Source organism: Rhopilema esculentum, chromosome 2, assembly GCF_057945365.1.
Source record: "Rhopilema esculentum isolate cy_ngs chromosome 2, ASM5794536v1, whole genome shotgun sequence".
Taxonomy (NCBI): domain Eukaryota; kingdom Metazoa; phylum Cnidaria; class Scyphozoa; order Rhizostomeae; family Rhizostomatidae; genus Rhopilema; species Rhopilema esculentum.
The window spans coordinates 347,847-375,739 of record NC_142816.1 but is presented as its reverse complement, the minus strand read 5'-3'; the positions used below and the strand labels follow the sequence as shown (position 1 = coordinate 375,739).

The 27,893-nt window shown below is 36.7% G+C and overlaps 3 protein-coding genes across 4 annotated transcripts; 2 read left to right on the top strand and 1 right to left on the bottom strand.

Moving 5' to 3' along the window:
- Positions 1-433: 433 nt before the first annotated feature.
- On the bottom strand, positions 434-9,705 carry LOC135695556 (uncharacterized). The gene is made up of 10 exons (XM_065214677.2): positions 9,557-9,705; positions 8,525-8,679; positions 8,045-8,089; positions 7,534-7,643; positions 6,567-6,702; positions 6,137-6,440; positions 4,547-4,767; positions 3,975-4,155; positions 2,026-3,359; positions 434-1,636 (listed from the first exon to the last, which is right to left on the bottom strand). The coding sequence occupies exons 1-10, from the start codon at positions 9,630-9,632 to the stop codon at positions 1,094-1,096; spliced, it is 3,105 nt and encodes a 1,034-aa protein (XP_065070749.2). The 5' UTR covers positions 9,633-9,705; the 3' UTR covers positions 434-1,093.
- On the top strand, positions 6,309-20,036 carry LOC135695560 (neuronal acetylcholine receptor subunit non-alpha-2). 2 transcript variants are annotated; one of them, XM_065214684.2, is made up of 10 exons: positions 6,309-6,448; positions 10,357-10,472; positions 14,131-14,294; positions 15,319-15,363; positions 15,695-15,804; positions 16,476-16,677; positions 17,487-17,730; positions 18,288-18,490; positions 19,005-19,119; positions 19,571-20,036. In XM_065214684.2, the coding sequence occupies exons 2-10, from the start codon at positions 10,427-10,429 to the stop codon at positions 19,771-19,773; spliced, it is 1,332 nt and encodes a 443-aa protein (XP_065070756.2). In that variant the 5' UTR covers positions 6,309-6,448; positions 10,357-10,426; the 3' UTR covers positions 19,774-20,036. The 2 variants fall into 2 exon arrangements, with proteins under 2 accessions (XP_065070756.2, XP_065070755.2); XM_065214683.2 differs by lacking the exon at positions 6,309-6,448 and adding an exon at positions 9,742-9,883.
- A 1,635-nt stretch (positions 20,037-21,671) lies between these two features.
- On the top strand, positions 21,672-27,137 carry LOC148960539 (uncharacterized). Its single transcript, XM_089110343.1, has one exon. The coding sequence runs from the start codon at positions 21,672-21,674 to the stop codon at positions 27,135-27,137; it is 5,466 nt and encodes a 1,821-aa protein (XP_088966469.1).
- Positions 27,138-27,893: the final 756 nt, after the last annotated feature.

Here is a 27,893-nt window from a genome sequence, read left to right as displayed (position 1 = left end):
ACCAAACATTTACAAGCATTATCATGTTCGGACTTCGACTGTAGCAACAAGTTTTACTCTCGTTTTTTACTTTTTCTACAATACATGTGTGATTATCACAAAGGCATGTTTAGTTTTTCAAAGTATAGAGAAAAGGCAGCATTTTTATAGAGATAGGAACATCAGCGAGGTTAGGAATACAAGAGAGTATACCAAGTAAAAACAGATTTCATCAATTCTAATGTCATCATCATCATTTCTGCAACTTGAGAATTATGGCTATAAAACATGGCTCTATTGTTTTTGCAACCTTCCAGACACTAGCAATAGCTCGCGTCCCTAAATGCTGAAAATTTCAATCTCCAGCTGTTTATCCCAGGCCCCTTTTCTGTTAAGACTTGAAAGTTTATGTGTTTAAAGTAGTTATCACATTTAATCAGGCTTGGGATTGTTACAAAGGCTTGTGAGTATGCATGCTGCGTGTTTTAGACTTTGAAAGCTCCTGTTTTAGACTTTGAAAACTCCTGTTTTAGAAAGAAAACCTTGAGAGAAACAGTCACAAGTATTCCAGCTACCTTTGGGTGCGAGTTTTCAAAAGCAACTTGAACCAATAAAAATAGATTATATCAAGGCAATGTGTATCAATATTTTCCTAGAACCCTTGTATTGCTTTCATAGTTGGTAAAATGGAAGCTGGTAAAAGAAAAGTCTGTCGTTCTAGATACTTCATCATTTAATACATCCACAGCCAATAAGAATATTATTCAAAACTGTTTGATTGTCTTGAAACTGGCTGGGTGGTGTTTGTCCTCGTACATGATATGTAAACAGATTAAAACAACCTTACACTAGGACGAAGCAGAGTTCAAAGTATCAGAACACTTTAAGTGAAGTGACCATGAAAAGCTCGATTACACTGGTGACATCACTTACACTGGTGACGTCATTTAAACTGGTGCTTTGGGACCATTATCAACTGGAATATTAACGTTGCAAATACTGTGGTGTTGTTTAAATGTTTTAAACAAACAAATAAAACAATAAATACAAGCTTTTAATTACAAATTATTTCAAATGTGTTACTTTGTTAGTTAAGTGGTAATTTTTGCGAAATTTAATTAATTTCCATCTCATCTGCAGCGAAAACTGGTCCAAACAGAGCGAAGAACGTCAGAAAAATCGACGCAATATACACCCACATAAGGAGAGTGTTAATAACTTTGCCGACTTCCTTCCATTTAGTTTTTAGCTCGTTGTCTGCCTCTTTCTCTTGGATTGTGTGTGCCATTAACTTAACGCTTTCGTGCTCAGCCTCCTCCCAGTCGACCGCGTTTCCTAGCTTCTTAGCTGTCAATTGCTTGGCTGTCGGTGGAGGCGGTACCAGGGGGTCTTGTTTGGCGATCGTCTTGGACTTATTCAGTCTCTGTGTCAAAGATTCTGTTACCCGCATTACGCGATCAACAAGTTTAAACTGTTTCACCACATTTGGCTTTATGCTAGAAGATGGCTGTTTCGCAGATGGTATCAAAATGCGCGTGTCGTCGTCACAACTATGAATGCTGCCACTGCTGCCGATGTCAGTCGCAGCCTCTTCCTTTGCGACTTTCCCTTTCGCCACGTCACTGGGTTTCATTGTGTCAGTTTCAACCTTTTGCCTCTGAAACATCAAATGTAAACAAGCAATGCCAAATATCAAAATATTGTTTATGATTTTTAAGTTAAATAAAATGATATAAACTAAATAATAACCTCATTCAAGGTATTTTTCTGTAAAAAATTATATGATCTACGCCTTACGGAGGTACTCGGCGACTACGTACTTGCCGAGCTCAGCGGTCATGGCCTACGATAAAGATGAAGATCTGTAGCCTAAAATGCTAATGGGAAATCATAACTAAATTTACATAAGAAACAGGCTTACTGAAACGAATGCTTGTCCGAACTTACAAAACGGATTAAGCTGACTGTGTTAGACTTGCAGAACATTCTAACCGTCAAAAATCAAAACCAAAAGAGGCCAAATGAAAATGGATATTCGATGCCTACCAACTCATTTTCACAGCCTTCTAAATCCTCTGTTTCACTATCTTTGTCGTCTATCTTATTTTCATTCCCATTTTTAACGCTTTTGTCTTCTTGACTCCTTGTTCCACCCAACTGTAACACTTCCACTGCCCCATTGCCTTCGTCATCGATTTCATTTACCTCGAGTTCTTGGTCCTTCCTATTCATAATCGTTTGGCCTGTGGTTGCTTTTGTACCTTTCTCAACAGCTTTCTTTTCTTTCATTGCATTATCTTCTTTGTCATTCTCCTCATTTTTCAATTTTATCCATTTTCCATTTTTTTCTGGTCGTGCCTCGTCATCTTTGGAGGTCCGTTTGGCAACATCTTCTTTCCTCAAATCATCTTTTTGAGCGTCTTTCTGGCTTGTTCTTTTATGTTCCTTTTCTGTCTCGCTATGAGCTTTTTTTGAAGAAGTTGACACTTTTGATCTTTCTTTCTCTTCGTCCTTTTTTTCATATTTGCTTTCTTTACTTGTGGTATGCTCCTTCCCCTTATTGTCCTTTCTGTCATCTTCTTTGCTTTTACTTCTATCCCTTTTCTTTGATTCATTTGCTATTTTCTGATCCTCCTTACTTTTCTTTTCAGCTTCTGGTTTTCCCCTATTTTCTTTATTTCTTTTTTCCTTATTCTCTCTTTTTACTGTACTTTCTCCATCGTGTTTTTCCTTCATTTCTTCAGTTTTCTTCTCAGCATTTTCATGTTTTTCCTTTTTCAAAGCATGTTTCTCCTTTCTCCGCTCAGCTTTATCCTTGTCATCCCTATTCTTTTCACTATAGTTCTCGTCATTTGATTTATCATTTGTTTGCTTATTTTCTTTCTCGTTTCTCGCTTTTTTGCTGTCATTTCGCTTTTCACCATTATCCTTGCTTGATTTCTTAACTTTATCTCCTTCTTTATTTCGATTGCTTTCTTTATCTTCACGGTGCCCTTTCTCATTACTGCTTTTTCCTTCATTTTTATCAGATCTCGATTCCTTTGATCTCCTTTTCTTTCTTTCCATTTCTCCCTCTGTCTTCCCCATATCCATAGCAATATCGTTTCCCTGTTTTTCGTGTTTGTCACTAACGGTTCCTTTTTCCTTCTTTTCTTTTTCTCTATGTCGTTTCTTCTCCTTCTTTTCTTCGCTCTTCTCTCTCTTCGTACCGGTTTCCTTACTTTCTTTCCGCCCACCTGCCATTGCTCCGTTGTCCTTTAAATCTTCTCTTGATTTTATCGTCCGAACGGGACTATCTTCACTTAAGTTTGTTAACAGGGTATCTCGACTCAGTTCCTCTTTCACCGCTTTCTCCCGTCGCAGACGCTTGGCTTTGGCTTCTACAACAAAAATGATTATGCAAACAATCTTTTTGTGGCACAAAATTTAAAATGAAAGGAGCATGTATTTGAGTATAATTAAGCTTTTCGTCTGGCACCCTTCAGAGCATGAAACGTCAGAACATAGATCAAAACACTACGATGGGAAATATATATATCCAGTTATGAATCGAAGTAGGCTAATCAGAAACGCGGACACAGGACTGTTGAGGTTCCCAATCAGTGCCGCTTGCTTATTGAAAATGTTACCAATGGAGTTCTTAAGATGAAAACAAACTCCTTCTATCTACACAATAGGGGTTTTTCATGCTCAACATGTAGAAATATTCAAAAACTGCTAGATGGAGTGACGATCGGGCTTTACCAATAATCCGAAACATGTCGACATGATAGTTTTTGCACAATCGGGACACACTCTGGAATTGTGAAGAAATGATGGTCAATTGTCGAATCACATTTGCTCACAAATCCCGAGTGTGCCAAAACTTCAGCATCCTATGTTTCCGCTATTTTGTGCCATCTCCAAAAATTAAATTTGAAAGACAGACTGTGAAAGAAATTATCAAATTTTCAACAATTGGGCTGCAAGAAATTCGCATTGACCTCAATACTTACTAGCCTGCCATATCAAGAGATGACTTCTGCCAATTTCTGTAGCAAAGTTATCAGTTCTTCTTGTTGTTTTGTTTGATTTTGTGAGCCTTTGCAGAACAGTCCCACGCCTTGATTTGGTTTGAAGCTCGTTTTCACTCGTTTTTATTCTAAGCAGTGTGGCCAACTTGACCAGGATATACTTCTATACAATGAAAACAATGCAGATAGCGTGAACTGTTTGAAATTCAAAGAAGCAATCTACGTTGGGCGTGGATTTGGATTCTTTAGTGTTTTGTAACTTAAACTGTGACATAAAGACATTTCAATCTGCTTTCACTGAAATTACGTAAAAGTTCAAGTTTTGACTGAAAAACAGCTCAGAGCTTGGTCAACTAGCAGTAGAAACTCCTTTTTTCATGTTTTATCAATTGTCAATTTGCTTTTTGTCAAGGAATATCTTTAAAAAGTTTTATTGAACTTTCATCAATAGTTTGATAGTTTTGGAGAAAATTACGATCATTTTAATGCAGCAAGATTTTACAATTCGTTAGCAAGGCGCTGCTAATTTACTACCACAAGGAGCAGAGACGTACCTTCATCCACACAGGAACTTCTGTTGGCTCATGATGATGGAAGCACAACATCATGCATGTAGCCCACACCGCCAATGATATTTCGACAATAGTGCATGCGAAGTATTTGCCAATCAACGGAACATGATCAGAGGTTTCGGGCATTTTCTCCTCAAGTAACAGGAAAAAGACAGCCATGGACAAGAGAATCGTGATAGCCACAGCCATTTGTTCCCCAGTGTCTGAATGACAAAGAAAAAGATTAAATGAGCATTTTGTAATGCAAAATTCGAAGATAGTATGAAATAGCAGAAATTTAGTAAACTGAGAAAAAGATTACATTACTGACCTTAATAACCATTTACTCAAGAACCCTCTTTGACATTCAGAATATTTCCATCGGGTCAAAATTTAGAATTCGCCCCTAGCATCGACAGCCAAAAATGGTAAACAGTTTAAAATTTGGTTTGAAACTTTGTTTCTTGAGTTAGTGAACATATTATTTTGCAGTAGTTAATATGTATTGTGCAATTTTGTAATCTACGTTACGTCAGTTAGATTTAGTGTACTATTGCAAAAAGTAACATTGAATAATTCATAAAACACAATACAATGACGCTGTCTGCAAATGTAGTTACATTTTATGTTGTATTTTAGGAACAATATCAAAGCAATTAGCTTCAATGGCCAATCCCAATAGTGGCAATTATTATTTTATCTAGATAAATGTCTTAAATGAAGCATCTTGCTGTGCTGATGCTTTGTGCTTCTGCATATGTTTTGCATTTATAGTATTTTGCTATAAATAATTCAAAGCCAAAACCATTTAATGACGCTTGATCCTTGCTAAGTGTTGTAAGAACAACCATTATGACGTGCATAAATGATAGAAAAACCTCTCGTGTGCTTATAAGTAACGTCACCAACATGGTTGAAGTCTGATGTATGACGGTAAACAACTTGTTTGTAGTGACAAAATAAAGGCGTGGACTTTTTTTATAAACGAATTTATGATTTTCTTGCTTGCTCAAACATGGAAGTTCAAAGAGTCTTCACAAATAGAAATTCAATAAAGAACGTTACGCTCTAATGTACGCTATTGTCACAAATGCAAACTGCTTGCCTTGCCTCATTTTATTGTATTTTTACTTGGATTAACTGAAGTAAAGAACAAACGAACGAAATAGATAATTGTTTTCTTGATATATCCTTTTAAGCATTGCTTGATATATCCTACTTTCATCTATAGATATAAGGCTTTTCTAAACTGGGGTCTAACTATTGGTCTAGAATTCTTCACCTTACTGTTACTTAAATCAGATGCGCAAGACATATTTAGACCAATAATGATCGACTAGCCTGTTATTGAAAAATGACCAAATCTGATTACATTCAGTACAACATGATTGCAAGCTCCGTTATTTGCTTATATGGTCCTACTTAAAGACTCGTTGCTAACAATGAGCCATTGCGCTACGCAAGCATCCCATAATGCATTTTCAGACAGTCTAAATTCAAATTTGGCTAATCCATAGAAGTTTCCTGTCATTGCTTGGGTCGTCGCAAAGGTTCATTATTAGCAATGAGTCTTTAAAGAAATATAATACTTGCCTGCAGGAATGAGAAACAATAAGATGGTGATAAGGGCGATGAGAGCACAGGGAATCATGAAGTTAACAATGTAGTACAGCGGTTTGCGACGGAGCACCAACTTGTAGGACATCTGCGCAAACTCTGTTGTGTTGGAAAAAGCATGGTACACGCTTCCATAAACGACTCGTGTATCGCCTACTAACCATTCGCCATTTTCCTGAAATTTCGTAAGTCCTTGTTTTGAGATAACGTTTTTTGACAACGGAAGAACGTCCATGTGTAACGTGTCGAATTGAAAGGATCCGAATCGAAGTTCACAGACCTTGAAAGGTAATTTGGTAAAGAAATGTTGTTATTGTTATCAACACTAACGTGGTAAATCAATGTGAAATATACCGAAGTTCTTTTGAAAATTCTTTGCAAGGATGTAAAGTGCAGAAATCATTACCTGTTGATCAAATGGAAAATCTTTGACGGTGATTGGACAGGTGCTTTTCAGAATTCTTGGAAAAACAGCTGTTACAGTTCCATTGTACTTTACAATGGCCCTGGGAACAGCAATGGTGTCCAAGCTATCGTCAGCGCTAGGAGAAAAATCGTTTGTCTATACTTGCGACACTCAGAATGCTTATTCAATGCCTCTGAAGTGTTTTCGTAGCCTTTAGTAGAGACTGTATATCTGAGACAGTATCTGAGACTGTATATTTATTAATCTTTCTTTTATCACATAGCATTTTGAGAAATCACAAACTGGCATTACACGTTGCTATATAAATATAGAAATTTGTCTTTTGATACTTCCGTAGCACAGTGCTCAATACGTTAGCACGTAGAGCGTGATATATCATAGAGTTGAAGAAAATAAGACTACATGGTTTATCTCTACAAGCCTGTTTCATGAGTAACTCATTCTTCACAGAACATCTCCTGAAGAGTGAGTTACTCACGAAACAGGCTTGTAGAGATAAATCATGTAGTCTTATTTTCTTCAACTCTATGATATATATATATAAATATATATATATGATTTCTCTGATGTTCACATTAGATGTTGGGTATGTGTCGTGATAAATAGTGGAAAGGTAGTAAAGAAGCCAAGGAAAAAGATTGTATTTTCAGCTTAAAAGCTTATATCGACTTCTGCTAAATTTGAATTGCACCATGAAGATTTATCGTAGAAAAATGTGTGAAAGTTTTTTGGTCTTGAAAAATACATAAAGCATGGAAGAATTCATTGTAAAATTGAGTTTCAAACCAAAAAGTGACTGCCTCTGAACTCTGGACAAATGCATTAGGCAGGATCTTTGATAATGTAAACTTTCCTTTATAATCTTTTATGCATCCTCTTTCAATGATCCCCCAAAAGACAACTTTTGCGCACTATTATACAAGGCGCAATAGCATCTTATACTCACTTATTAAATAATTCGACCTGCGGAACCCAGATTAGAGAAACATCGATATTGAACTCTGTGATTCCGTTGTACAATGCAGGGTCCCATTTCAGGCGAACATCGTACCATTTCTGAATTAAAAACAAAACCAATTTTCACTTTATAGAATCTTTTGCAAAGTCGAAATTCGAATAAAACCATGACTTCGTATATAGGTATATATTTTTAAATAAAAACGCAGCCAATTCTTTTAATATTTACTTCCTGTCTACACAAAAACAGAAGATCTGTGATTGGTAGAACACAAATGTTTAAAATACGCCTTCAAGAGCAAAATCTCTTTAAAACACATTTACTCTAGAAACGCATCGCTTCAGTGTTAAATACTTAAAATTGATTTATTTTCATTCATTTTAAATGATTCTAAATAATTCATCTTCAATTTCACAATCTTTTGAAACGAAAACGTGTGGACGCGATCCGGATCTCCAGTAAATAGACAAAAACTAAAAAGCTCCATTGGGTAACTTACCATCTTGATTATGACTCGAGTGGTGATTATTTGGCTCTTCTCATCCTAACAAGAAACATAAAACATATTATGCACACTAATGGTCTAGTGGAGTAACTCTAAAACAAAGAATTTACTTCTTTTCTGTGCTATGCAGGACGTTTTCGTTAACGTTCTGAATGATGGATGTAAACGCAAGAGAACAAACACCTTAATAGACATAATCATTTCATTTATCAACATCCCTACCAGCACCCCAAATCCAACTTTTCTGGAGAGGTCCCAAGACATGTTTTTAAGCCACGTTTTTAAGACCTTAAAAAAAATCTAAAAAACAAATCTATACACCCTTTTCACTTAGCAGCAGCAAGATGTCTCAAGAAAAAATCAATTTTGAATCGTTTTACTTAAACATGAACATGTATAAACACTTAGTCGTTGGTCTTCAATGATTATTCATGCAATCTTTGATGCTATAAATCGAAAAACTTCTCAGCTCACCAGCTTGATCAAATGTGCTAGCGTAAGACCATGACGAACAATAACTTTCTCGTCGTATTTGAGGACAGGCCTAACTTCTGGCGAATATCTTGTTGAATTCAGCAAATAGTTGGCCAATCGGTTTTCTTCAGCGGAAATACTGTTCACAGTTGTAGCTAAATAAAATAAATCTGAATATAGAAGCAAAAAATGATACATTACCTTGACACACTACATCTAATCGATTAAGATTTAATTTAACTTCTTGGCTTCTTGTTTGTTATTCTGTGTTTTATTAATAAGTCACACAAAACTTGTTGTCCGATACTTGCAATTGTCACTTGGGTTGTGATGTTCCTCGGGAATTCTATCCCAAAACATTTTGTAGTACTTAGGAATAATGATTAACTATTTTTGTGCAAAGAGTTATAACGTTTCACATTAAAAAAAGAACTTTTAAACTTTTGCAAAGCAACATCAAGTAATATAGGTCTAAGAAAAACAACATTAATCTTGTTTGATACCATCAGACTGCTTTAAACTTTCTAAGATTTAGCATGACCAAGAACGAGCTCATAGCAAACTAAACTGATTCTCAAAACATTTGTACAATTTATTTTCTTTGCCAGTCTTTTTCTATTTTGTTTTCTTGCTTTTATATATTTAATTCAAAACAACTGAGCGTTTCAAAACATAAATTGCAAAACTATCAAAACATTTCTTGGTTTAGAGTTTATATTCTCTTCATAGAGAGAGAAAATTGTCGAGGTGCATAATTTTGTAAATTCAAAACGTTTGTTCTGAAACATTGTTCAGCTGTTTCGCTTGTTTTAAAATAAAGTCGGGCAGTTTTGAACTAATTCTTGAAACCTTATGATTATTTCGAAATTTGAGGCTAGAAACCCTAGAACGTTTTCATCACCTTCAACATGCTAAGCGATAAATTTCCGTTTTTCAGGGTAATGGATGAATATAAGTATTTTGTGAGTTGGTATTATCTTCTCTGGCATCAGGTCCAAGAGAAATTTAAATGAATTGAGACTATGGACTTACCGTGTAATGTCAACGATGATAGAAAAATAAAAAACGCGCTCATGTCAGCCATGTTGATAAAAGAATCATTCCACATTTGTTGGTTACCGGACTGTGAGTTTCACCAAATCAATTCAACAGGTAAAGTTTCTCTATTAATGCCACCCGCTCGGTAGCCATGGTAGCAGGAAAATGCTTTCAAATCGATCAATACTAGAATAAATATTTCATTTTGGACGAACTTATTTTGATAAATTATAGAGCCTAAGATACCAACCTTTATAATTTGAAGACAACAGTTACTTTAAGGGCATTCGGCACCAGGTGGAAATGAAATTCAGCGTTCAGGTAAGTTTGATTTTAGGAAACATGACTTCATTTCATCTTAAAAACAATGAGCTCAATATTTCATATTTTGTCTGTCTATGTCTAAAACGTTCTCTTTGATACTCAAAAATCTTAGGCCATTAGAAGAATCAACTTTCAAAAAGAAAATATGAAAATCTGAAGTTGCAGGCAAAGCTGTCTATTATTAGGCAAGCGGGAAAGGATCTCAACTATATAAAAATCTTTAATACATATTTGAATAAAAATAGGAGCAAAATTTACCCAGCACTCCACTAGAGTGACAGTTTTTCTAACAGATATTTAAGCCAACTAATTTTATCTCTAGCTCGTTGTACAGCAATGATAAAATAAATAAAAGGCAATATATTGTCGGGACACAAACATTGAGCTGGAGAGATTAAGGTAGAGCCATAGATAAATAAGAAAATATTAAATTTTTAAGAATTTTGGCTGCTTACAAACTTCATTTGCAGGGAACAAGCCTGAGTTGAACAAAGTCCAATCTTAGTTGGCCATTGAGATGACGTCTTAAAAAACAAAGATATGCTGTTACTGAAAACATTGTTACTTTTTGCTGTCTTTTGCCAAGGTAATGCTTCTATTTAAGCTTGATTAACATTTTATCCTAAAGGTATTTTCTGCAAACGTGATTGTTAAGGAATGCGTGAAGAATAATTGTTCGAAGGCGTTAATTAGTCACTAAGGAAGGTGGATTCTAAGTTTACACGAGCTAACCTAAAAGTGTTTTTTAAAGTATTTCGCTGTGACCAATCTCATACAAGTCCTAATTCAATGAATTCAGATGCTTTTTAACTAACGCTAAAAGCTATGCAGAAATAATAAACGAATTTTTGAACAGAAATTAAAGGAAGAAAATAGCTTAATAATGATTTTTTACAAGAAGAAGCAAATGCATTTCTTGGCTATTTCAATTTTTGTCTGCTTGTCTGAAATAGTATATAACATGTTCTAAAACCTTTTATCGCTATGTAGACCAGAGGTGAGAGGGGGAGCATTATCACCTGAGCTGGCAATTAACCAGACTAACTTTTTCTGACTCAACTTTTTGCGTAGATTACGAATCCGGATGTTGCTTTGGCGTTTAGGGGGGCGTTTTCTAGATTTAGGGGGTCAAAGCCCAAAAAACACGCAATGTGACCTAATTTGACTGTATTTAATTATTGCACTTTAGGAAATGTTTAATTTTATTAAAAATTGGTTTCTTGATCAATGCTCTGTCAAATTTGGCCTTTTCTGGCATTGATGGGGGGGGGGGGGGGCAGGCAATTACAGGGAAGGGGAATTTCACTATTACTGTATTCTTAAAGCGTTTAGTTTAAATTCGCCTTCTCCTTTTGATTCGCTTTATTTTTCTTCGCTTGCAAACAATAGCTCCGCAATGTCCTCAGGATAGTATAGTAGGGCTCCGTGAACCAATCAATTAACAGATCATCTAACCAGCCGTGATTGGCTGGTTCTTTTTTGTTGATTATGCTTTGTAAAGCTTGTCTCTTTACTCTTGCTACAAAGTTTGCACGCTTGAAGTGTTTTTCGAGGCTGCTTTTACATGAGGGCAGCAGTGACCGACCAGTTACTTTGTTTTCCTTTTGAAAAGTCCACCAGAATATAGCATATCTTGCTTCATTCACTGACATCAATCGTTTCTCTCCATACAGTGTGCAAACAAACCTTTCTAAGCCGAGTAACAAATTACCACAAGTAATAATTTTTCTTGCCAAACTCTGATAACATTTTTTGGAATTCTTCATCGCCTCCAAAAAGCGTTTCCAAAATGCAGGCTTTCCTTTCGCAAGAAGGAATGGATGTAGAAATTTCCCGAAAATGCATGCCGGCCAAGGAGCGCTTGCTTTCGCAATAAAGATAGCGCAAAAGCATTTATACCCAGTAGTCTCCTGTATTTTCCTCTTCCGTACTACATAAAGAAATGCAAGTTTTTAGCCTCGTTGGCTAAAAGGATAACAAGAATATCAACATCTCAAGAGCGCACAATGCAAACTGTCTCCTGTCCATTATTCATCCGTAGGGCATGGTGAAGTCGGTAGCAGATTTTGGTATCTGCTTTCCCATGGTTTGTGTTTGACTTTCCCACCTGAGTTACACCTTTGCTCTCAATCTTAACAAAAGAATTTCTTCTTGCAAAGTATATTACTCGATCGTTGAGTTAAGACTACGTATTGTGGCGCTAGAAATTCTCCGACGGAGGGGCTTGACCTTCCGATAGGGGGGCTATGCAATTGGAGAGAAAGCATGGAATCCCAATTGCAAAAAGACGCACAATCATTAAGATTATGACAGGACATGAATATAACAGACAAGAAAGAACAGCTACTTAGAGCGTGATTAATATTCTTTTGTGGGGAACTCGCCTTTATAACAAAATATCCCTAAAAAGACAAAATACATATGTTAAAAAAGTTCTTTGTAGGTCTTTTTCCATGATTTTTCTATATTCACAACGCTGTAAACTTTTCTGAGTAATAAAAAAAGACTTCATTTAATCATTAAACAGAATAGGAACCATGACACGAAAGTTAGTACCTGAGACGGCACCATGGTTGCCGCAAAAGGTGGGGGAAATTTTCGAACTTTGATGCTTCCAGTTTGCTGGAAAATTCATTCATTCAAGACATTTTTACTACTTTACAATACAGTCTTATTCCTAAAATAAATATCCGCGGGTGGAACGCTATTTGACTGTTTTAATCGATTTTCTGGTAGTCATTCTCATCATTCGCGCAACCAACGCTGAAAAATTGTAATGTGGAGTTTAGCTCCCAGTGGTTTCAGTTTGCAAATTAACGGTTGAAATATTAACGTGCCGAGGAGCGCAGAGGAACAAAGCGAAATGAAAATGAAAACAATCAAATATACCATCGACTATTATTTATTTTTTTAACTAACGCCACCACAAGTTTGCTGAGTAAGTAACAAAAATGTCGAATCTGATGAGAACAGATTCAGAACTCTTGGGGGGAGGGGTGTTATCCATGTGTCCCAATGTGTGTGTGTGGGTTATTAGATCTCAAATGTTTTTTATGTCTTTTTAATGCTATCTCTTTATCTTTTGAAATTATGTCCCAGTGATTTAAATTTTCCTTACATTGATAGTTCAACTGTCTCTTGGTATGCATCAAAGTATTCGATTTTTGCAATTTTTATGATTGTGTTCCAGATAATTCTATGTTGAAGATAAAAATAACTTACAGAATGTTTTTCGATTCTTTACTCCGAAGATTTTTCAAGTTCTCACCGAAATTTCACCGATTATTTTCCAGATTAATTTTTGGCACCGGGTTTTTTGGTACTATGATTGATTTTAATGCAGTATGTAGTAGCATACACTTGGCTGTTTGGCATCTGTGTCTTCAGTTGTTGCAAGGGCAAGAGGATTAGTAAGAGCTTTGTCTATATCAACGGATCCCTTTTCTTTGAACGATGTTGAACAACAAGTTTTCAAAACTTCTTATATTTCAAGAATATACGTAATTTGAAACTATTATCACTGTCTTTTCGTTTTCGTAAGATTACTACATCACCAGATAATAACAAAAATTACCAGTTTTTAAAGTGTGATAGCAGAAAACAGTCAAATTAGGTCAAATCGCGTGTTTTTGGGCTTTGACCCCCTATATCTAGAAAACGCCCCCCTAAATGCCAAAGCAACATCCGGATTCGTAATCTACACAAAAAGTTGAGTCAGAAAAAGTTAGTCTGGTTAATTGCCAGCTCAGGTGATAATGCTCCCCCTCTCACCTCTGGTCTAATGGCTCTATATGTTGATATGGTATAGTAAGGAGAGATGATAAGCTTGTTTCCCTTTTGTTGGTAAAAACATTACTTATATGGATAGAATATTACATAGTTAAACATGTTTTTTGCTGATAGTATAAACCGGACTTTCATGGCTTTAAACTGACCAGTTAGCAACAATGAGCAATTTCAAGTATTTAATAAAAGAAATATTTTGTCTTTAGTATCATTAACAAGTTTTGTAAATTAGAAGAAAAGCAAGACAAGAAGATAAACAAATATTTCAAACAGATATTTTAGCATTAGCTGTTTGCAAAGTAGAATTTTTTTTTATTTGTTAATTTTACAAACAGAACTTTTTTGTTTTCCAATTGATTTTTTGCAGCTATTGGCTGTTTTACACTGTGAATGCTTTCCTTTTGTGACAATTGCCACTACTCATAGAGATCTTATAATACCTCATATCTGTTTTGCAGTTTTCAGCACCTATGAAAATCATCGTCAGAAACACGCGTATGAAACCTTGATCGAAGACTTGCTCAAAACTGATCGATATGACAACAGAGTGCGGCCTATCAGAGACCCATCTTTGCCAATCAATGTGACCATAAGCCTGGCACTACATGTAATCGAGAATCTAGTAAGTTCTGATATTCAGTGACCCATAGCTATTTTAAATGGAAATTGATTGTAAGGACAGACCTTTGTTTCTATGAAGAGACGGACATTAGCTTATTGTAATTGAAAGTGACTGTGAACGGAGGAGCACCGATCCCCCAAAAAGGCTCTGCGAAATTGAGCAATTGATAGTAGTAGCTACGCACTCCAATCTATACTTTCTACCAAACCATTTGCATTAAATGAACCGTTTCAGCCCTGAAAAACGGTTTAAATATTTCACTAAACATTTCACTAAACATTTCACTCAACTCTTGTTTAGTCAAAAGAAAAGTTTAAAGTTTTGATTCTGATCAAAAATGTTTAGTGTTGTTTAGCCAATGTTTAGTCGTTTTGCCACCAATTTAATATTTGTTGTGCTACTTGTCTTTCGGTTTTTCTGTCTCTACTTGACCTAAAATCTCTAGATTGCCATCGTGAGGCAACTGCATCATCTTGTTGTACCATATTGTGTCTTCTTTGACATTAAACTTTCTCGTCATTTTTTTCCTGTCGAAGAATGTTCTTATTCTTATCCACTTCTTGAACTTTGAACAACTGATTTATGATTTGCGTCCTCCATCGTTATTTCATACTAACATACAAAACAACTAGAAAGCAAATCACAAGACAACATCCCCTACACCCTCACTGCATCCTTCAAAGCTCGCATTTCAAAAAAGGTTCAGCCAAGTTTGGTTAAAAGTTGAGTGAAATGTTTAATGAAATATTTAGTCGTTTTGCCAGGGCATTAGGTTCTTCTCGGATGTGAATTATGAATTATTGCTTTCCATTTGAACGCGAGATTTTGCATGGCCTAAAAAAGGAAAACTTGTTAGAGGCACTGTGAAAATAATAGCAACGGTTTGATGAAAGAAAAAAAGCTTATTATTCTTCAAGCCAATATTTTTACTAAGTGCACGAGTATAATGTTTGAGATACCATGAATGCAATATCTTGCCAACATCAATGAAGTAAAATCTGCTAATATCTCTTTTCCTTTAAAGGATGAAAGAAAGCAAGTTCTCACATCAAGAGTAGAACTATATCAGGTAATTATTCTGCTTCATTTAATCTAATCATTTTGAATGAAGTTGAGGGGAGGCAAACCAATTTGGTCACGTGGTGTGGTAACAAGGTTTTTTTGCAGCCACCAAGTTAAAAATCTCTTTGAATAAATTTATAATATAGTTTACAATTTTTCGTTTGCTGGTAACAAAGGGCATACACATGTTTCGGACATCGACTGCGAGTAAAAAAAACACGATTTCCTTTCCAAGTTAATATCGAAATTTCATAAAAGAAGAGAAAACGTAAATATAGCTATAGGCGATATAATTTTTATGTAAATGATATAATTCATCTATGTCGTTTCCTTTCTAGAGTTGGTATGATTACCAGTTAAGATGGAACGCCTCACAATATGGTGGCATAAAAGTAATAAGTGTTTCTTCACAGCTAGTATGGACCCCAGATATATTTTTATATGGCCAGTGAGTGTTCTGTAGATGAATTCATTTGCAGCTACAAAATTCATTTTCTTATCAGTGTTTTTAACAATGATACTTCTAACATGATATTTTGACAATATTTTGACAATGATACTATAAACTTTTTATTTCCACTAAAAACCATCAAAATCTTTTATCAAATATTTTTATGGTTTCGTGAGGTCATTTTATCAATCTAACTGTCTGATGCTTCTTATCAGTCATTATTATTTTTGCCTATACCCAGATTTGCTAATTTGAACTTACAATTATTCGAGAAAACTTTTGATTTCTTTGAATGTTGAGGTAATTATTCAGCGGTTTAATTAAGACCTAGCAGTTCTTTTAACTGAATATGTCATATCGCAAAATATTTTGTCGGTAAATCTTCTTGATTTTGGCAAATGGTCCTGGTAACATACGTAATCAAAAGTTCAGCAAAACTTATGTTATTCACAAATCCAGGTAGCAAAGTAATTTTTTTTTCATATATGTTATCAAATCACACAAAGTGGTTGAAATTGTGGAAAAAAGGTGGCTCAAACAAAAATATCGGAAACACACTCTGCTTGCTCAATTCCTTACTATGCTTCAGAAATTCACTCAAAAAGATAAAATTTCGCTATCGATTAAACATTAATTCTCCTAATATAAACTTCATTTTCTTGAAACAGAGCCGAAGGTCGATTCGGAGCGGGACGCAAGAGGAACAACGCAGTCGTAAACTACAACGGTATTGTCACCCTTGACTATCCTGCCATCTTCAAAACGACGTGTGAGCTGATCATTGACAAGTACCCATTTGACTCCCAGCAATGTGATATAAGGCTTGGAAGTTGGGTTTACGACACCAGACAGCTGAAATTGTTTCTCAAGGTGAAATTCGCTTTTTAACTACCTTTTCTCGCGATAGAGCTGCTGATACCTTAGGATATAGACATATGCAATGTTCATTTAGCTCCTCTATGATAACTTGATAATAAGATTAGAAATTGCAGTTCAGCCATATCTTAAAAGAGGTTGTGACCAGACATTCACTGGAAGGTTTTTTGATATGTGATCTTAGAAAATTCGATTCATACAAGCATTCAGGGAACTAGTCGTCTACATCGATTTAAAACTTGAGTCAATTTTTCTTTTGATAGATTTTGGAATCTGATCAACAATTCATATCCATCAATTCTTCCATATTTTTGCATAAAATAGAAAATAACAAGGAAAAGTTACGTCACCTCTAATTCTGTTTAGAGAGGAAAACAAGCATAAGTCTTATAACAAGTGGTCCCCCTTCTTACGTAAGAAGTATGTGTCACACCTATGGAGTTTACGCTTATGCGTGCTTCCAGCAGATAGGGTTTGGATGGTTTCATTGCACGGACAAGAGTAGCTCTGTCCCTTTTTTTGTGTCTTTGACTCTCTCTATGTACAATGCCCACAGGTGCTTATGGCCTTCCACATTCTTCGATTTCTTGCATCATGTAGCACGTAATTTGCCAGGGATGGTAACATAATCTTCCTCTCGCTTTCTTGCCTTGAATCTTTCCCGTCACATCTTTCACATGATCTATAGTTTCTGACTTTCTCTAATGTCTATCCAGATAGTTCTTCGTCGCTTTGCTATCTGGAGTACTTCTTCGTCTTTTCCTTGCGTTTTTTATAAAACAGAACGGTGTATTGTTTTTTAGGAGCAGTCAGTGAACACTAAGCATTACGTACCAAATGGTGAATGGGAACTCAAGTCTGCGACGATGAAACTAAATGAATACAATGGAGCAAAGATATCCTGGGACAGCGCCGTGATTTCCTTCCATTTAAGGCGTCTTGCATTGTATCATTCCATGTACTATCTTATTCCTTGCGCGATGATTGGCTTAATGACTATAATAGTCTTTGTTCTGCCTGTCAACATGAATGAGAGAATGACAGTGGGTAAGCAATAGTTTTCACGAAGTAGGTCGTGCAACTTTATTATAGTATGAAAGTGAGATAGGAAATAAACAATTCTATGTAGATGAATATATTGTGGGCTATCCAGTACAAAACAGTTGGCTTTATTGTAAAGAAGATAAACTGCAGCTAATATATATTTTCAATAAATAGTAAACAGGGACATGTGAACAGGGTAATGTAAAAAAGGTTAGATGACAGAGGGCTACGAAAAACAGAGAGGAAGTCCTATTCATTGAAACGTTAGTTCAAATGAACTGCCCACAAAGGTGATTTTGGTTTTTGGGCACGATGTGCAACTTTGCCTTTTACTACCTCTACCTCATACTACTTGAATTTCTTTACAACTGTCTTTTTTTTCTTACTTCAACTTCTGTTAGTTTACCCTGAACTTCACGAAAGCATTTTTCACGTAATGAGGTAGCTGCAATTTTCAATCCTTTGATTCATTACAGTTTGTTCTTTCTCTTTTTCTTTGTAACTTTAAGTTCATCAGTTTACATCAGTTTACAAACATACTTTGCTCATTTCTTCCCAAGGCCTAACCTTGTTGATCGCCCTGAGTTTCTTCTTCTTGCTGATGGCCGAGAACTTGCCAGCCATTGCCAAGACGATCCCCATTGCTGCCAAGTACTACACCGCAACAACCGTTCTCAGTGCCATTGCCTATTTCATGACATGCATTGTTCTGAAATGCCACTTTAGCAATCCTTTGGAAGGAGACGCGCCAAACTGGATCCGGGTAAGCTCACTTTTGTTTCACCAACTAACCTTTCACCATTTCTTTTTAACCGCACACACAGGAGCACCCCTGCATAGACCTGCCTTTTCGTACAGCGAATAATCTTGGGTTGTTTATAGCAGCAATCTAATATAATTTAACCAAAGGAGAGCATTTAATATGAATAGAATTTGATTTCATTCGTTATAAAAGCTTTCGTACCGTAACAATAATATTTTTTCTTATCACATGGCTAGTAATAATCGCCTAATTTTACAAACTAGTTTTACAAAACTTTGAAAACTTTCCTCAAAAATATGAAAACATGGCCTGGTTCAGGCGTGGTAAATACCTTCGTCTTCGATGACTTTCCTCGTGGTGTTAAGGCTTGCAATTTATCTTGATTCTGATCAGTTGTGACCATGAACCCTGTAGCGTTTGTTTGGTTCAACAGACACAACAGCATTAGAGCAATGTTTCTGCATTTTCTGCAAAGTTTTGAAGTGTTTACATTCAATGTATGCATGATTTTTAGGTATTGGTACTAGATTGGATTGCTAGCATTATATTTATGAAGAACAAGAACGAGGCTGATAATGACAGCGATAACGAGTTTGCAGGAAGGCAGCTAGAAGATAACAACAAGAAAGGCAAGTATCTTTGTAATGAAAGGAAAATGATTCAGCAATATAATCTCGCTGCCAAAATAGTTAACTTGTATCCATCACTGCAGACTCGTTCTATTGAAGAAAATACCAAATATTGTGCAAGCTTTTTTGTCACAAAATTCCCAGTCACTTAAAATAAAAGCTAGTTAGATAGTTCTTATTCTTGTTGAATTATCTTCATCCATACTTACTTTGGCGTGTAAAGCACAACGGTTTTAATTGGCTCAGCATAATTTTAAAACTCGAAGAATACTGCTCTACACCCCTAAAGAACGTTCATATTGGCATATGCGGTACCGAATGCTCTTCGACAGACAAGCTGTAAGCTTCTTTACTCATACATCTAAATCTGATTTTGCAGTTTATCAAGGACTACATAGCTTTATCGAGATTCAAATTTGACTTTTTAAAGAACATAGCTAATTTTTTACAGAGTTTAAGAAAAGGGAGATGACAAAGGAAGAGAGGAGGTCGAACAGCGTGATCAAAAACAGTGTTCGCTTGCAAGCAACATTGGATGGAAGAAAGGAAGAATGGAACAAGATCGCACATGTCCTCAATCGACTTTTCATGATTCTTTATACTTCTTCATTCTTATTAGTAACCATCATGCTGTTAGCATCAGCTGTTTGGTAAACAAAAACAAAAGTTGCATAACAGTCGTTGGAATTTACATTTAAAAGTGGCCAGGCCATGTTTTGATTTCCGTCAGTGACAAAGTGATAGGTCTTTCATATTTGAACAGCCATTGCAAAGAGACCTTCACACTATGAACGTTGAACCTATCAAAATAACATACCAGCATGTTATCCTTTAACACTCTAATGGATTTTTTATTAACTATGTAAAAGTTGTACTAAATTTCTTTTGTTCTGAATCATTTATAAACTAGCGAGTTCCATCCGAATTTCTACTTCTGTTAGCACAGTCTAACTTTTGCACGTTCCAACGTTTACACTTTGTTTTTAAAATTTTGCATTCAAGGAGAGGCTGAGATCTCGAAAATTTAGACATAAATTTCCGCAATGGTATACTGGCTATGGAGAACATGGATAAAAAATGGAAAGAGTGTCCAGGCACTGCAGAGCATTGAGAAACGTTGGGGGTCTGAAAATAGGGAATAGGGCTAAAACCGAATGAAAAGAGACTCAACTGGTGGTTCTCTTTGCATTCAGGGGGCTATAGCCCCCAGCAGTGCGTGGTGGCACAATAAACAGTATTCAAATAGACGATATGTCTCCATATCTTATATTGATGTTAAAAGTTGATTAAAGTTTTAACAGAGCTCGATCAAGCTGAAAAATTAGGTGAATTCAATGAACTAGTGAAAAGGTAGTGCCTTCTTTGGGAATATAGAACATTATGAAACAAGTGACAAAAATTCACCGTTTTTATTGAATATAATATCGACTCCCTCCCATAGATTAGCCCCAATTGCAAAATTTGCGACTAAATAGTCTGTCAACCAACCAAACTCAAAGGGTCGTTGAAGTCTGCTTCTTTATGGTTTACATCCAATCAAACGCTCACATTAACAATCAGTGGCGTACCCAGGGCTGCAGTAGTGGGGGGGGGGGTCTGGGGTGCAGCCCCCAGAATTTTTTTGACCACGCCCTTCAAACACTCGCAAATGCGGGGAAACGCCCTTTTTGCAAAATGTCCCCCCATTATCTGACTCATGTTAGCTACGGTAAATAGCAAAGTATTTTACAATTGTTATTGACACAAGCATACAGTATACTACACCCCACCCCCAATGAGTTTTACATCGTTTTTGAACAAATCTTGAGGATCATATTTTAGAAAAGTGGGGGGTCCGGACCCCCTATCCCCCCCCCCTTGGGTACGCCACTGTTAACAATGGTTCTGGGCACACCAATTGGGTAGAAAGTTACAGCCAAGGGGAATTTAAAGGCATTGAGTCATGATAAAATGGATTGGGTATACCCAAAGTGCCAAAATCCGCTGAGTCACGATTTTCATAACTGCGATGCCATTGGTTGACCTTAAACTGGTCACATGAACTCACCTCGTACTGATTAACAACACAGTTTCCATCAATAGCAAGTTGTCAACAACGGATGCCAATATCACGTGAAACAGCAACGATCATGCCGAAACCAAAGGAACCCCTATAGAGAAGGCCTATTTACCATGACTCAATGCCTTGTTGAATTTGTTTAGTTGGTCACCCTATGTACAAGCGCCTACGTAAGGGCCTTCTTATTTTTCTGTATAAGGTGTTATCTTTAAAGTTGTTAGAGAGAGTTGTCGCCTGAAATCATCGCGAACGAACGCACTATCACAACGAAACGCTGTATTTCATTTATTCATTCACAAATCATCACAGTCTAAAATGTAACTGTTTGTTTTATTATCATCGTCTTCTGGCAATCTTTTAGTCATTATAGCTGGACTTAATATTTACAATTGTCGTAAATGTTGGAAACTAAGGACGCAGGACCTTCCGTGTATCCTTACAAGGATGCTCAGCCAACTACCCAACATTTTGGTGCCGTGACCCGGGAGCTGTAATGTCTGAAAAAGAAACATTAAAGAAGAAAATTCAGGCACGAAACGGTCATCGCCTGGTTGTTCGCAAAAATGTCGCGAAGGCCCGAGAGCTGTTGCCTCCGCGCGGTCAAAATCTTCCACCGGAACAACAATCGAAACTCGAATCAATCAAAAACACACTGGAACGAAAACGATTGATTATCACGACACTAGATACAGAAATTGAGGATCTTTTGGAAGAAGTCGATATCGAGAAAGAAATAGTAGATCGTAGCGATTTGGAAGAAGAAACGGAAGACATAATATGTCAAATAGATCTAGTTAGCAAAAAGGACACGATCGCCCCGCAACATGAACTTAATCGCAGCTTCGAATCACAAGGTTTTGCCACAGCAGGAAAAGTGAAGCTACCAAAATTACCTTTAACGGTGTTTAATGGAGACCCGACAGAATGGCCATCATTTTGGGATAGTTTTTCCTCAACAATTGATGAATCTCAAGGCTTGGCTCCTATCGACAAATTCAAATACTTACAGAAATCGCTGCTTGGCGAAGCCGCTAAAACGATATCAGGTCTTCCACTCACAAGTGAAAATTATCAAATAGCTCTAGACTTATTGCGAAAACGATATGGAAATCGTCAAATAATTATTTCAAAACATATTGAAGCCTTAATGGATTTACAAAGGACTGAAAACGGAGCGGATTTAAAGAAATTGCGTCAAATGTACGACAAAGTTGAAAGCACTGTTCGCAGCTTAAATGGAATTGGGGTATCTGCAGAAAGCTACGGAACTATCTTGACGCCTATCATAATGTCAAAAATACCGGTAGAGTTAAGACTTCTTATCTCGAGGAAACTATCGGATGAATGGGATTTAGAAGGACTATTATTAGCGTTCGGTGAAGAAATTTCACTTCGAGAAAAGTGCGTTTATGCACCTATTGGTAGTGCTACCAATACAAAAACAGTTTTATCAAAACCATCCTTTCAGCAATCCACAGCAGCTACACTGCTAATCAACAACCAGAAACGAGAAAGGAGTGCAAACGATGGAATACCATCTTGTTTATTTTGCGGGCAGAAACATTTTTCTTCGAGCTGCACAACGGTTTCGAATCCTGACGCGCGGAAGCAGACATTACGCGAGAAACGGAGATGCTTTGTTTGTTTACGTGGTGGACATGTTAGCAGATTTTGCAGAAGCAATACTAGATGTTTCAAATGCCAAGGAAAGCACCATGTTGCAATTTGTGGCTCAAAAGCTGGCAGTTCCGCAAGTTTTGCAAAAGCAAGAGAAACAGCGTACAAGGAAACCGTCGCCGCGCCTCAGTCACCGCCCACACAACCATCGGTAAGTACTTTGCTAGCGTCTCGCAATAACACCACAAATACCGCTGTCTTATTACAAACTGCAAGAGCTAAAGTAAGAAGAGTAGACAGTAACACAGAAGAATGCGTTGTAAGACTTATTTTAGACTCTTGCTCCCAGAAATCGTATATTTCACGCAGGCTAAGGGATAAGTTACAGTTGCCCACCATAAGCACAGAAAAGGTAATCATTAAAGAATTCGGTAACGTTAGTGGGACATTAAAAACGTGCGATTCAATCCAAATTGCTATCGAAGGAGCAGATAACCTAACTGTGTTTATTAATGCTTTTGTGGTAGACAATATTTGTAGCCCGGTTGCTAATCAAGCCATAGACGTAGCCAAACTGAAATATCCCCACATAAAAGATTTGCCTTTAGCTGATAAAGGTAGCGGCATGGATGAATTTGAAGTTGACATATTGATTGGGGCGGACTACATTTGGCAGTTCATGTTAGATCACGTAGTACGGGGGGAGCATGGTTATGGCCCCGTAGCTACACTTACCAGATTCGGGTATGTACTTAACGGTCCCGTAGAAATACCGACAACAAATGAACACTCATCGAACATTATCATTTCACATGTCCTTAAAACTGACAATATTGTCGTTGATAGCGATAAACATTTGATAAACGAACTTCACAAATTCTGGGATATCGAATCTATGGGTATCAAGTCTAATGAGCAAGAACTAACTTGTAGCGAAAATCCATTAGAGGGAAAAATTCATTTTAATCAAAAACTCGGAAAGTATGAGATTTCGCTCGCATTCAAGGAAGATCATCCTGTAATTGCAGACAATTATCAAGTAGCACGTAAACGTCTCGAAAGCCTGTTAAAACGCTTAAATTCAAAACCCGATGTTTTGCATCAATACAACGAAGTAATTTCTGAACAACTAAATTCCGGTGTTGTAGAAAAGGTAGAGGATACGGAGTTATGCTCGGCTCCTGTTGGATCTGTGTATTATAATCCTCACAGGGAAGTAGTTCGAGAAGAGCGGCAAACTACAAAACTTCGAGTCGTTTACGACGCAAGCTCTAAACAAAACGGCGAAGTAAGTTTAAACGATTGCTTAGAACCAGGCCCAAATCTGGTACCTCTCATTTTTGATGTACTTTTGAGACTCAGAGCTAAACGAATAGCGTTAATTGGTGACTTAGAAAAGGCATTTCTGAATATCATTATACAAGAAAACGACAGGAATTTTCTCCGATTCTTGTGGTACGATAACGTTTTTGAAAAAGATCCTGAGCTTGCAACATTGAGGTTTTCACGTTTAGTTTTTGGACTTACGAGTTCGCCGTATGTTCTTAATGCTACTGTACGTCATCACCTTGAAAACTATCGACAGTCAGATAACGAATTTGTGCAAACCGTCGAAAAATCTCTATATATCGACGATTTTGCGTTTTCATTAGATACTGAGGAGGAAAGTTTCGAACTTTATCGTAAACTCAAACTTTGTTTTGCTTCTGGAGGGTTTAATATGAGGAAATGGGCCTCTAACAGTGATTCGCTTATTGAACGCATTGAACTAGCTGAAAATATGCATAGTAAAACCGCAAATTCGAAGGAAAGTAATGTCATTTTCGACGATGATGAAACCTTCACAAAATCGATCTCTAATACAGTATGCAATGGTACCGGATCTAAAATCCTAGGAATGCCTTGGAACAGAAATAACGACAAATTTGTGTTTGACTTTTCGGAGTTTATCGAAGCCGCTAGCAGTAATGTTGAAGTAACCAAGCGCAATATTTTAAGAACTACCGCGCGGTTCTTTGATCCGCTCGGAGTACTTTCGCCGGTAATTCTTCCGCTTAAAATGATATTTCAGCAATTGTGCAAATTGAAAACAGCCTGGGATGAAAAACTCCCTGACGACATTTGCAATAATTGGCTCAAAATCGTAAACAACATTGCAAACACAACACTAATTGAATTTCCACGAAGCCTAATGGGAGATATTATCAGTAATGACGCTATTTCGATTCAACTACACGGCTTTTCTGATGCAAGTCAATATGCATATGGGGCTTGTGTATACCTTCGCGTCGAATCATCATCTAAACTAGTAATAAGCCGATTAATTTGTGCGAAAACCAAAGTAGCACCTATGAAAGGTGAAACAATACCGCGACTTGAACTAATGGCCGCAGTAACACTTTCGCGTCTTATAAAGTCAGTCCACAATGCCTTGATTAGCACAATTAACTTAGAATCAATCTTTTGTTGGACAGATTCACAGGTTGTCCTTCACTGGGTTTTAGGTAACAAAGAACACAAACAAGTATTTGTAAGAAATCGAATGCATGAAATTTTCGATTTAACCGAAAAGAAAAATTGGCGATATTGTCCAACGTCTAAAAATCCAGCTGATATCGCTTCAAGAGGCATTGATTGTTCTAAAATGCAATCAAACGAGTTTTGGTGGAACGGGCCACAGTTTTTGGAAAACGACTCGGAATTTTGGCCTGTAAATGAAATCGCGCTCTCGCAGCAAATCGAAATTAATACAAACGTTGTCGTAACTGAAAATAACGATCAGCTAAATCTGAACAAAATCATTCCATGCGTAAATTACAGTAGCTTCATTCGCTTAATACGGGTAACTGCGCTCGTATTGAAATTCGTGGCAATTTTAAAAGGAAAGGTTAAAAATTTACAAACAGACATAAGTGACGACTTTTTGTCCAAAGTCAACGAAGCGAAAATCATGTGGCACTTAGAAGTGCAAAAGGTCTTTGATCTATCTGGAAATGATAAAGAAATTAGAAATAACCTCGGATGTTTTGTCGACAAAGAAGGAATAATCAGAGTAGGGGGTAGACTTCAAAATGCATCGATTTCGTATAACAGTAAACACCCCGTATTATTGCCACGTCAGCATCATTTTACAAAATTGGTTATCTGGCATAGCCATTTAACAGTCAAACACAATGGAGTCAATGAAACACTCGCGCAAGTACGATCCAATTACTGGATTACGAAAGGTCGTCAGATTGTAAAATCCTTAATTGCGAAATGTTCCAGATGTAAAGCTATACATGGAAAACCATACGAAACACCAAATGCGCCACCGTTACCTGCATATCGCGTATCAGAAGATGCAGCATTTACCAACGTTGCAGTCGATTTTGCAGGTCCTTTATATGTAAAGGATATCTACACCAAAACTGATCGTATGAATAAATGCTACATTGCATTATTCAGTTGTGCAAATACGCGAGCAATACACCTTGAGTTAGTTCCAGATCTTTTCGCAGAAACATTCATTCGCGCGCTTAAACGTTTTACAGCTCGGAGAGGACTAAGTAAACTTATCGTTTCAGACAATGGAAAAACATTTCTGGATAAAAACGTTCAAATGTATGCGCAAAATATGAACATTCGATGGAAATTCAACGTTCCTACTGCCAGCTGGTGGGGTGGCTGGTGGGAGATATGCGTAAAATTAACGAAAAAATGTCTCAGAAAAACGCTGGGAAACGCAAAGCTTTCGTACGAAGAACTGGAAACAGCATTGATCGAAACTGAAGGAATCATAAATTCTAGACCCTTAACATACGTTGGTGAAGAGATATCGGAACCACTATTAACGCCGTCGTGTCTTGTCATCGGAAGACGAATCCTCGATCAGTCGGAATCACTATCGTTGTCCTCGGATAAAACTTCATTAACAAAACGCGCTCGTTATTTAGAATTAATCATTGAACATTTTCGCCAAAGGTTCAAAAAGGAATATATTCCATCGTTACACGAACGACATCGTTGTTTGAAAAACCCGAAACGCGTAATACAAGTCGGAGACATCGTACACATTTTCAGAGATAAGGTTCCCAAACATACATGGGCGATGGGAAAAGTCGTTAAACTTCTAACTGGAAGAGACGGACTAGTTAGAGCTGCAGAAATCAAAACATTAGATAAGTCGCGACGAGTCATCTATATCAAAAGACCGATACAACGTTTATACCCACTTGAAGTTAATGCTAACGAAGAAAACTCAACTGAAATTGAACACCTTAATGGTCAAAAAGAACATGAACCATCGATTACTATGGTATGGGATGAAGACATTCGAGAACACATAGCAAACATTATTTAAATAACAACTAACGTACATTTTTTTGTAAATAGATTATTCCAAGATTGACTTCGTCAATCGGGGGGAGTGTGTTGAATTTGTTTAGTTGGTCACCCTATGTACAAGCGCCTACGTAAGGGCCTTCTTATTTTTCTGTATAAGGTGTTATCTTTAAAGTTGTTAGAGAGAGTTGTCGCCTGAAATCATCGCGAACGAACGCACTATCACAATGAAACGCTGTATTTCATTTATTCATTCACAAATCATCACAGTCTAAAATGTAACTGTTTGTTTTATTATCATCGTCTTCTGGCAATCTTTTAGTCATTATAGCTGGACTTAATATTTACAATTGTCGTAAATGTTGGAAACTAAGGACGCAGGACCTTCCGTGTATCCTTACAAGGATGCTCAGCCAACTACCCAACATGCCTTTAAGTGACCACTGCAATTGGATTTACATAAAGTATTTAGGTTCTTTGTCTCGATGGATCTTTTTGTCGATACTACCTGAAGGCCAGAGGGCAGAAGTATACACAATTATCTAAGAGAACTGAAAGAAGAATATATGTGCAACACTTGCTGCAATTTCCAAATGTAATATTTATTTATATTCTCATTAAATTTAAAGGAACAAGCAATTTATTGCAAAACGTTACCAGTACGCAGCATGGAACTGCATAAAGACCCCTTGGCTATTACACTTAACATGTGAATTAATGTCACAAAAAAGAAAGATATAAAAGAAATAAATAAAAGAAAGATAATTTTACTTGA